The sequence below is a fragment of the Phlebotomus argentipes genome, unplaced genomic scaffold (genome assembly GCF_947086385.1).
Source record: "Phlebotomus argentipes unplaced genomic scaffold, Phlebotomus argentipes genome assembly contig_5, whole genome shotgun sequence".
Classification (NCBI taxonomy): Eukaryota; Metazoa; Arthropoda; class Insecta; order Diptera; family Psychodidae; genus Phlebotomus; species Phlebotomus argentipes.
Genome location: NW_026776165.1, coordinates 9,872,301 through 9,884,602, shown reverse-complemented (window position 1 = coordinate 9,884,602; position 12,302 = coordinate 9,872,301). Strand labels below are relative to the sequence as shown.

Genomic DNA, 12,302 nt, shown 5'->3' with positions numbered 1-12,302 from the left:
AGAAGAAGTAAGATTTAACTTTCAAACTACGACTTTTTACGTTTACAACGTCTACAAAAAAAATAAACTGATAGATTTTCATGAGTTTCCCCAGACTTCTTGAAAACTCCATTTTCAAGTGACAGCAAACGACGGACTGAAATTCATCAGCAGATTTCTTGAGTTTTACTGGTATTGAAATCAATTTTATCAATATGATTTCATGCTTTTATTTTGATTAGTTTATGTCGAAATGTACTACTAAATTGTTCATGTGTAATAATTATACATATATATATATATATATTCAATAGTTTTTTGATTACATATAATGTTCCTATATTTATGTACATACATTCGAAAAATTACGTACCCAAAGCACTGGAATAAAATAGAATGTTTAACCTTGGCGTCCATATGAACATGGCTCCGAGTCGATAATATTTAGGAATGTGTTTGTGTAGAATTTTCGGACAAATCTTCAAAGCCCAGTAGAATTAATAATTGTGTAATAATAAGATTTGAGATCTGAAAATTGATATAAAAAAAATATTTAATTTTAATTCACATTTTAAACCGAAAATGCAACTAACTGTTAAGAAAATAGTGTAATTAATGGGCTGAAAATGTGCTGTCAGTGTTAAAGGCATGTGAAATCGCCTCAGAAGAGTTTGATGAACGAATGAAGGTTCCAACTTATCCAAGTTCTCTATTAATCTATTACTCTTTTTCGCTGATCTGTTGAAAATCTCTCCACAATGACCAATTTTGATAATCATTGCAATGCTTGGAATAACAATGAATGACATTAAAAAAGACCACAAAATTTTCCTTATATTACCGTTCATGAATATTGTAAATCTCAAAATAATATGAATAAATATACTTAAATGTATTGTTTCTAGAATATTTCTTTCACTAGACTTACTCAAGTTTCTCACATTTAATGTATTTACTTTATCGAATTCAAAGGAAAAATATGTAACAAAATTTGCAATATAAAGAGTTGGTAATTTTAAGAAAAACAAACCGGAATAGTAGAAGAATAACTTATAGATTTTCAACAGTTTCCCAAGATTCCTCAAAAACACCATTTTCGACTGACAGCGAAAGAGATACTGAATTTCATAAAATAGTGTTTTGATCAGTTTTATTAAGAAAATAGTTTACTTTACTCTAATTATTAAATGGATTGTATTATTAGGTATCTATACATAAAACCCATAAAATCAATTAAGAATGTCTTCTTTCAGAGGTGAATTTATTGGCACCGGTTGGACGACAAAGTTATGTTAACTCATCAATAGATGTAATTTTCAATGCAGTTGTGAATTATGTGTTGTGTAAACCCCTCGGATATGCTGCTGCCTTCGTGTCGGTGGGATTGAGTTGCATTTCGGGGTGGATGGAGTCAAAAATAGAGCCTCCAGAGTGTTTCCACTTCAATTTAATCGGCAACACTCCAAAATGTTTACTTTGCGTGCTGCGCGATTGAGCAAGAATGGAGTGACTTTCGATTATGGAGGAAAATCAGCATTTTCCCGCTGAAAATTTACCAACTTCGCCGCCTTGGCGCGGTGAACGCACCCGAAATGGGTGTTGATTTGATTAAGCGCAATGATCTCTTGACACTCTCCATTGTACTAAATTGAAATTAATGTCAATGTTGTGAAATGATCATCTTTTTCCTTTCACTTTGGGGCGCGCGAAAGGCGATATTTAAGACGAAGACTCTCGGAACTTCTTGCAAGAACATGGGATATCGCGTCGTCACCATAGAAGACAATTGTCTGCATTTTCTCACAATTCATGACCAATGATTTATCTCTCACGCACGCGGCTTTCGTGTGTGGGACCCACTTTTTCGGTAGCTCTCTGCAGACATTGTCGGGCGCGCAATCAAGGCCCATGGGCAGTCTTAATGGGGCACCGCTGAGAAGGTGGGCTCTCTCGGAGTGAAAGGGATATTGAGAATTTCTACAAATTGCACCGAAAGCGAGAATATGAGAGAATGTTTGCCCACAGTTTATGCTTAATGCGTTTTCGACAGTGGCCGAACCACATTTCTTACCGCCAAGTCATGAAAATTGGAGTGATTTTTTTGTTCTTCTAACTTCTTGCTGATCGCGTGGAAGCCGCACAAGGCGAAGGCAAATATTTGTTCAAATGCCCATCACGGGGCTCAATTACGTCTCAATCACGAGCATAAATTGATAAAACAACGTGTTGATGGATGCATAAAGTGATCCCATCAAACAATAACGCCGAGACGTGCATAAAATGCACCAAAGGAGGACAAGAGCTGCTGAAGCAGCGCGACAGGTGTCTCTGAAGACGCGCTTCTTGGACGGAGAAGAATGCTTAGAAGCTGAGCGTTATTAATAGCAATTTTGCAAAGTGGGTTACTTTTAGCACCAGAGCCGCAATCAATGCTCCAGAGACGCCCCGAGGGCGATGCACCGCACATGAGTGCATAAATTGCATAACATCGACACGGTCATCCTCGGCGAGTGATTAATTTTAATGTCTCTCTTTCTCGCTTGTTGGATTTTTTTTCCCATGAGCAGCAACACAAGAGGGCAGAAAAAAGAGAGCTTCACCGGGTTTTTTTTTCAAAGCACTTCCGGTGATGTGATTAAATTGAGCAGAAGAAGACAGAAATTAACTGCCGAGTGGAGCTCCACAATTGACCATTATCCGGGTGTTCATCGCCCCTCGATTGCAGTTTCTTCTGCAATTTCCCTTGTAAATTAATTCATATGCTTCTTCTTTACTCTTTCCAGACACGGTTGGCACTGCGGCCCAGGATGAACATCCTCATCAGCAGGAAGGATTTCCGAGTAATCGGTAAGTTGCCACAATATCATAAATCACGAGACGTGCTCGAGACCCTCTAAATGAATCTGACCTTTTCGCTTGCGGTGACACTATACGAAACTGACCATCGCAGATGAAAGTTTTCTTCCGCGCACGTCTTCGGGATGAACAAACGTGACATTTTTTCAAAATCTATGTCGACTCTTTTGCTAATTGCCAGACAATTCTGGGTGTGTGTTGAGAATGAAGGATGTTTTTTTCTCTCTTGTAAATTCCACTCAATTCTCACCTCTTCGAAGGCGCTCTTTGTGTCTCTAGCCCAGCCAAAAAGACTGCCAATGTTTCTTTCATTGGTACAGTCATTAAGAAGAGATGAAATTTTTTACCGCACTTCCACACTTTAGCTTTTTGTCGGGTCTTCTTCAAGTCCCAAAACTCCCAAACAGCATCATGACTTCAATTCCCACCTCATTTATCCGTCTTGTGAGACATTTTCACTGGGATGAGGTGTGGGAGTCGCTAGTAAGGCTGGTGTTCTCCCAGATAACTACGCTTATATCGGTTATGAGTGTGCTTTGTAAAAGACTCCGCCCATTTTTATGCCCCGCCCAATACACGGAATTATCGGATTTGAGACTCTTTCTCTACGATATCCAATCTGTTTGCATTTAAATTACTCATGAATTTCCTAGAATATCCTTAGACTCGCTTTTCCTTTTTATCTAAATGCTCAATATTGTTTCTATCGTTCGTTGTTCTTCATAACACTTTTTCCTCCCTTGTTCCTAGACAAAATCCCTCATACTTTCTTAGAATTCTTTCCGGTAGTTTCTTCTTTATTATCCTCTATCAAATCTAAACTCGAATATGCATGAATCAATTGTTTCGAATTCTCTCGACATGAATTTTTCATGTGTCCAAACTTCTGGCAACTATTGCAGTGCAATTGAATGATTAAAATTTCATCCCATAATCTCTGGATTACTGTAGGCTGATTCATCTGTGTTTCCCGATGATTCAGCACTGAGAATTGGGGGAAAATCTTAGGCAGGGATTAATTTGGGAAAATGTTTCCCATGCGTCCAATAAATATCCATTGCGCGACTTCCCACAGTCTGAATATTTAATGCAGTCGACTGGCATAAGAAACTGCAGATGGAATTGAATTTTCTCGGTGGAATTTGTGCGCACCTGTTCAACTCACTTTTGTGTCATTGATCGTCTTTTTTTCTCCCATCCAACAATCATCAATTGCATCGAATGATGGCAATTGAAGGCAGATACATGAATGTCTGCCATCTATCTTGGGTGCATCAGCGAGGTTTGTTCATGTGCGCGCATTGCAACATATTCATAAACAGTGAATGAGAATCTAATTGAAATTGCCTGACTCTCGAAGGTTGCCAATTGACTTTGTGCGGGGACAAGAAATGCGGCGGGCAAAGAACAATTCGACCCATTCAATTGACCAGTTGGTCGGGTTATTGGAGAAGAGAAAATATAGTCAAAACCACCGCGGAAGTCAGGGTGGGTCGCAATCGCCCACAGATAATTAATTGATTTTCCAATTGAAGCGCTTCACGTCTTCGGCATCGCGCGTTTGGCTCGTGGATGGCAGTCATGTTTTACAACACTTGCGCGCCAATGCAAGTCTATTGCCAATTGAAATTTCTCAATGTGCCGCATTTTTTGCCCGCCAGGGAGTTTCTTCTGCATTGACATCTCATGCAAAATTCATTTATTGATTGAAAATGGATATTTACAGCCTTGTGGGGAATGAAAAGTGATCGCGGATTGTGTGTTTTGACGGTTTTAATTCCCCTTTTTCCAATGCTCGTATATTGACGATTGTGGTCTTTTTTCGACATCAAAATGTATCTTGGGTGGTGTTAGAAAAATGTGCACAACAGCGAAAAGTCATGTTTGTGTGTCAGCAAGGAGAAGGAAAAAACGAAGAAATGCCTAGTGAAATATCGCGGTTTGAGAGTCGCGAGCAGCAGGATGAGTTGTCCAAAAATAAAAGATTCCCTCATAAATCTGCAGCGCGATTTTAGGCATTTTTCGGGGGTTCTCAGCATGAATTTCTCTCTCTCTCTCTGACACATTTAAAATATCGTCCCAAATGGCATATGAAATAATATGCATAGAATGAGGAGGAGTGGAGACGCAATCGATAAATCTTGAAGAGAGTGTTTCTGTATGGCATGGCAAGATTGATCGAAGATCAAATACGAAGTCACACGCCTGAGAGTTAATAGAGAAATTTTTATGGGGAGCCCAATAAAAAACTCCATGTGAAAGTGATAAAAATCTCATTGGGGGGAAAATGGCTGGACGTGCGCGCGATCACTCCATCATCGATCACTTGTGCCAATAGGCAATCGTGTGGCTCTGGGTGAATTAGTGCCAAATGATAAATTGCGCTCTCTATGTGCGGCCTAGGCTGTGCGCTTAGCCCAGGCTCTTTATTGGAGCGCTGTGCGGCTGATTGTCCAATTTTGGAGGATCACAACTGTGGAGATTTTCGCTCTTCTAATGAACTTGAAAATGTAATTATTTCAATTTGTTTCCACGCCAGACACTTCCTCAATCTCTTGACCTCTTTTTTCGCCACTGCACGCGTTGTTCTTGTTTTTTTTTTCTTCTTCTGGCGCGTTTAATCGCACCATGAGTGGCGGCTTTTCAGTACAATTTCGAATGTTGATACTTTTTGGGTCGCCGCACTTTTTCTTTTTCACCACCATTTTACCAAAGAGCAAAATAGGTGGGACTTTTTTTCGTCAACCACAAATGATCTTTTTCAATCATGACTTGTTGCTTTTTTCCATCTCCTTTGGCATCGAATTGTGAGGAATGTTTTCGATGAGAAGTGGAAATGACCATAACATTTGAGACCTTTTTAGGGTGTCTCTCTTATTCCACATATTACCATCTTTATTTCGTCGCCAGAGTGTCAAAGACAGTAAATCATGCAACAAATTCCGCTCACTTTGAAACATCAGCGCTTTATCGCACCTCACATCGCGAAAAACATATAAAATTACAAGTTGGGGAAGGCGGGGCTCTTCCGCACACTCTGACAGACAATAGCAAGTGAGTGTGTGTATGTTGAGGAGAAACGAAGGCCTAAAAGACTGCCTGTTATGTCAATAGCAACAAGGCTTGTCAGTGCAATCAAAACTCTTCTTTTTCCATTGATTATGCAGATAGATTAGATTGTGATGATGAAATTTACAAATATTTACACAAGCTATTCTTTCATGAAGTATAAATACAAAAGAATTGACATTCTTCTCGAATTAGTCTTATTTTTTAAGGAAATATCACGGAATTAGTATCGATAAATTCAATTACATTTTATCGCAAGGTGAGCATTTTCTCTATCATTGTCTATTTTCTAACTCAAAGTTAGAATCCAAAGAAGCTGCGCTTTCCCTATGGTTTAGATTTTCACCAAGGCTTTCGGTTAACCGAGAAATATGGTCAATTTTCCGTATGATTATGTTGCTGTAATAATGATCTGCCCCAAACTTCCCTATGTCAGCAATTTTCTATGCATATCGAGTGTGTAACTCAATACGACGAGGAATGCTGAGTGCGAAGCCTTGGAATAGTTGAAAAAAATGTGTCCAGCAGTCTATTTAAATAGCTGAAGACTCTTTGGCAAGAAGTCAATTGGTTTTCGCCCTGTATAAAACATTTGATAGACGTCCGAAAAAGGAAGTTGCGTGCTTCGACGTGAGGCATTGATATACAAATGACGCGGTGTGAGAATCATTTGGGTGTTAAAATGCCTCTCTTGCATAATCTTTGTGCGCAATTGAAGACGCAAACTGATGGCGTAGTGAGAAAAAAATACCAGATCAGTCGGCATATTTGGCAAAAGTTGGAAGATCGATTGGTGTGATAGGGAATATGGACAAGATCTCTCTTGATCTCCCGCGACATGCAAAAAAATGGAGAAACATCAAAAAGACATCATTCGCGGGGCGCAAAAGTTGAAATTACCATAAGTTGTGGCGTGTGTAAAAAAGCACCATCAAGAGAGAGAGACTTGTCAGGTGTTTCAATTTCAAATGGCAACATTTTTCGCTGCCACAGTAAATCTCTCACAATGAGATTGGAGTTTATAAGGCGATCAATTGGAAGCACTAACCCACATTATTGCTGCCGATTCGCCAGTTGACACTTGATCATTGAACCTTTTGCCAGGCCAGAGAGACGAGATGTGATGTGGAGAAAAAGAACGAGAGATCGTGTTTGTTGCTCTGCACACCTAATTGATTCACATGTCCACCATATAGAGTCACCAGAGCGGCAATATATTAAAATGTCGAAATCAATTTAAGACTTCTTCCCATTCATTCAGCTATGGCTTCATTCATAAAAACTGACCTGTTATTAAATTACGCGGTATATCTGTGGTTTTTTTTTCTACGTGAACCCCAAACACGACAGGAAATCCATGTTCGAAACTTGGATAATCTCCACTTGTCCTCTATCACCACACCTCTCTATTCGATCGTAAATTCGACCATCACTTTGCATTCCCATGGAAAGCTTAACGATTTTGGGTGGTCATTCGAGAGCAATAAAATATCTCCCCTCGAATTATCTGTTATCTTGCTCTGTCCTGATTCTCTTTTCTCACCTCTCCTCGAGGCTCTTCTCGAAAAAAGCCCACGCGAATTCTCCTAATGCGATCCCACCATTACCGATGCTGATGATGATCAACTTAGCATAATGAGATACACAACGCACGGTGTGAAGAAAAAACAGAGTTAATTGATGATTCACCGCGATCACTTATTGATTTCTTCTGGTGGCTGTGCTTAGAATTGAGAGCCACTCAATTGCAATTCTATTTTTGGACACTTCGGCGATGGCTTCTTTGTTGGACTGTTTTTGGGCGAGAAAAGCCCACATTGCCGGCAAACAATTAAGTCACTGTTGGGGCCGCTGATGAAAGTGCTGCTCGTAACCCAAGCCCACTTCCTCTCGCGCTGTTCAGGTGTCAATGGCGGCATATAGTCTTTTTGCCACATAATAAAGCAATAAGAGAAAATTGTCAACATCAATTTCGACGTGTTTTATTGATTCACTTTCAGTTCTTGCGGTTTTTTCAGACGATAATTGGCTGTGAACTGAGATTTTCAGCATTTACTTAACCCTTTAGGGATGAATTTATTTAAATGAATCACTTTATCCCCGAATTGAAGAATTGTGATGCACACTGCACTTTCTGCACACGATCAAATTGCTGCATGTGATCCCAAAGTGTCCTGATTTCTGACATTGAGAACAAGGCACAAAATTTTCTCATAAATACAGCAATTTTGCAATCGAAGGCCATAGAAATGCTGCCCGAGGAGAAGTGATTTTAATTGTCACAGCAAAACACTGTCTCCACCTCTTTCCACTAGGCGTTAAGTGCACATAAACGCTGTAGTACATCACTAATATCTGGCTCGTTTTTCAAGTTTTTGCATTTGCATAAATTGACTATAATGTAGTGAGAGAGCAAAAGTGCGCCATTCCAGCAACACAAAATTACCTCCAAATGGCGGTTGATTGAAAAATTATTGTATGAATGTCTTCGCATGGTGAAAACTTTCCACATTTTTTTTTCTCCTTGTCGCACTGCCTCACCGCGTGTGAACAATCAATTTTCAATTGAAGTGTTAATAATTATAATTTGGAATTTATGTCGAAATGTCTCTCTCACTCATTCAACCCAATTGATTTCCCTGGTGACTTAGGTTAGCACCTATTGGTAATTGCCGTCCAATCAAATAGAATTATTGCCGCTCCGGCACAAGCTATTAATCGATGAATTGGAAAATGTGGTCTTTCGCACGGGCAATGCTTGAGAGAAGAGAAATTAATTTTCACCCTTTTAGTGGCTCGCGACAAGGATCTCTCATTTTGTACAACTCTGTGTGCGCCGAGTGCTTTTTGCATTTTCAAGTATTTGCATTGCAAATTTGCCCATTTCGTGCGCGAGTTTCTTGGCTGGAGTGCCTGCAAATCCGCTGGCGTTGCGAATGACACACAAAAATGCGAAACATTTCAATTAATTTCCCTCTAGCGTAGAGTCTCTAGGCTAGACACCGGACAATTGGGCGGTCAGGCGGCCCCAGATTGGGGTCAAATGCGGTGCCACAGCTGGAATTTGGGTGTGCAGAGTTGGAAAATGGACTATTGGTGTTGTATGTGCACGCAGGCCAAGCCTGTGCTCTCAAATTGTCTGATTTCATACATCAAGCACGACACATAATTGCTGTCTTTTCCTGATGGCTTTCTTGTCTCACTCTCCCTTCCTCTCGAGGCGCGCGCATTTTGGGCGCACACACAAAAAGACATAAGGCAAATGTACATGTTTTGCGGCAATTTTCAATGGTTTTCAAGTTCAAGATCTTCACGCCTCTCTTACCTGGAAGGCCCATCGCATGACCACCAATTATTTTCCCATTCACGTGATTTTTCGGGTGACAAAAGCGACGTCTTCACGAATTGAGACATTAAGAGATGTGCGTCAGTGTTTGACCCATTAACCCTCCATGGCCTCTCGCTTAATTTCCCCATAATCTCCAACTCATTTACGAGTCGCTGCTGATCTGATGCATCGTAAATTACATGGGAAAGAGTGTGTGTTCCGCGTGAAATTCGTTTGGCAGTGCCAAGCAGTGAAAACAGGCATATTTTATTCAATATTCCCGGCACTATGGAAAGTCTATTCACACACTCACACAGACATTCTTCAGTTCCATTTGGGGGGCTTTTAAGGCGGGGAGGAGCGAAATTGTGAGCCGAAGAGACGGAATTTCAGTGATATTTGGTCAATTAGACATATTATTAGCTTGTCTGCAACCGTTCTTTGATTAAATCCTTCATACCTCAAATACTATAACCTGACAAATTCTCTCTGTTATCTGCTTTCACGTAAAATCGTTAAATTTGATAAATATTCGTTGGGAACGCATTCTACTTTCTCTATCCTTCTCCTTCTAAAGGATTCGGAGTCATTCTTCTGTGACTTTTTTTGTTTGATGAAATGAAAGAAGCTGTCTTTGCTGCAGTTCTTGAAATGCTTCGTGAAACTCTCTCACTTTTCTCAGTGTGATCCTTTGTCGATCATTGCAATTGCAGATCAGCTCTTGAGCATGAGCACAGCTTCGGTTTGGCCACCCTTTCGACTCTCACAGATGGAAGTGAATTGGTATATCGTGTGTACAATATGAAATGGAAGTTTAAAATCTCAATCAATGTTTTCGTCTGGTCGCTGTTTTATTTTTGGTCTCGTGCCTGTAATTTTAGCGTCAGTGAGAGAATGTGAGGCGAAGTCACTGTTCCCATCGAGTAATATATTTTTTACCAAACACTCCCGCCTCCCCGCGCTGCCGCTCCAGAGCGATTGACTCAATATCACAATATTTTGAGTGGATATTGTCTTATTTTTTTTCCGGGGAGTCTTTTCAATGTGTGTAAGCGTGTCTCTCCTTTCCCCATAATGGAATTACCACTGTAAATTATCTGGGTAGATGATGATGATGAAAAGTGTGGCGTTTTTTCCCCTCAGTGTCTCTTCGTGAGACTTCTCTCTCTCTCTCTCTTGCGCGCGCTTTGCTCTTGTGCGAGCATCTGTGGAGGAAAGTTTTCAATAAAATTTATTTTTGCATCTCGGTGAGAATCTGTGAGCGTGAGAGCACAAGTCTATGGTTTTCACGCACGGATCGGCACTGGGAAGAGCATCTCGGGTGAATTAGTTGATCTGTGTGCGCAATTGACTGCGGATCATGGGTGAGTGCGAGGAAGTGAGCTCAGAATCGGGGAATGAAGGTGCCACCATGGGGAGGAACACCACAATTGGCACTTATTACCCATTCAATGGGGCAACACCACAATTGGGCTATTTTGTCCCAATCAAATTGCCACCATCTGTGACTTTTCTCACTCCGGACACCCTCAGGCGCGCCAAAAGGTCAGACATTGTCGCTGCGCCCGCATAACAAACACCCAAATGCCCGATATCGAAAGTGATTTAACGTCTGATTTGGTGCAATTCTCTTTCTCAACAGGGACACGCTGGAATCTCGGCGCTCGACGAGCTACAGCGGCTCAATTAGCCCGACAATGGCTTCGGGATCACGTAGATCATCAGTCACGAACTCCACACAGCCTGTGGCGCCGCCGGAGAATCCTGTCCCTTCGCCGGCTGATCTGAATGCCATCGAGAGGATCGAGACTGCAGACGCGGGTGGACTCTTGCGCAGTCTGTCGCTGAAAGAGCGCCAAGTGGCGAGTCCTGGAGCCCGCAAGAAGGAGAAGAGACACACTGTGGCGCTACACGAGGACGGATGTGCCACTTTCAGCGAGACACGCGGTGCCAGGAAGCGCAAGGAGCGTCACAGATTACGGCCCTATCACTCCATGAATGAGACCATCGAAGTCCTCGCAGATCCTGTCGTCGAGGACGATCCAACGGTGAGTCAATACTTTTGCAGCCTCCGCAACACCTCGTCCATCGACTTCTTGATCTCCACAGTTGTGGTGTAAAAATACTGAGCGTCTCCTTTCTCGCGCGTCTCATTCACAATCTCCTTCATCACATTCCCACACGGTGAAATGAAGAGAATTCTGGCAAGAGGGGGGAAAAAAAGAAAGAAATACGTGAAAATTAGGATCATTATCAACTCTCTGCTCTTCATTTTCACTCAATCTCCCCGCGAAGTAAGTGGTCGCGGTTCTTTTTCGCAACAGTGGGACGGCGTGTGGAAATATTTATTTATGCGGCAGAAATAAACAAATCACCGATAAATTTTACTGCAAATTTATGACGTGTTATTTACCACCTTCATTAAGCGCTTAGAAAATGTGACAAGGTGATTCTGGCGAGACTTCGTGAAGGGTTAACAGAGAAATACACTAGCGAAATAGTCAATTTCACGCTCAATTCCAGTCACAAATTCAACGGTTAGATTAGAAATAATTTCATTGACGCTCCGAATGATTCACTGAGAAGATCAGAGAAACTCTCATCACAAGCTCAATTCGAGTGGCGTTTCCATTCCGTGCGGGAATCATCATAAAAATTCGTGAGAATTGTTTTAGATTTATCGAGATTTGTGGCTAAATTTTATGCCTTACGCAAAAAGTGTTTAGCTGCTTAATGGATGGATGGATTCTAAAGAGCGATTGGTCATGGTTTTACTGTGTTTGTGGAGATTATAAAGAAAATGTGTTAAAATGACACATTCAGAATTTATGCCTATAAAACCACAGAAATTTTATACAAGAGATTATCGAGAGTTTTTAGACCTTTCCATATTCACAAACTTGCTGAGATGTTAAAGTTTACCTTTCGCGCATGCATATTTCATTTGATTATCTCCTCATTTTGACACAATTCAATTTTCGAATGCTTCAAGATAACAATCAAACTATTACCTGGGATAATACTGTCCGTCTGGCTGAAATATATCCTGCTTAGGCTCCTCTTCGTCCGC

At 41.0% G+C, this 12,302-nt stretch overlaps 1 protein-coding gene across 4 annotated transcripts in view; it reads left to right on the top strand.

The window, feature by feature from the left end:
• Positions 1–12,302, top strand: part of LOC132256129 (tight junction protein ZO-2) — a 32,748-nt gene that overhangs the window by 4,435 nt on the left and 16,011 nt on the right. For 3 of the 4 annotated variants that reach the window (XM_059752324.1, XM_059752328.1, XM_059752329.1), the window contains exons 2-3: positions 2,763–2,826; positions 10,875–11,280. In XM_059752324.1, coding sequence (XP_059608307.1) covers positions 2,763–2,826; positions 10,875–11,280 — 470 coding nt within the window. Of the gene's footprint in view, positions 1–2,762; positions 2,827–10,484; positions 10,778–10,874; positions 11,281–12,302 lie in introns of those variants that run through there. The other variant, XM_059752325.1, reaches the window with a different exon arrangement.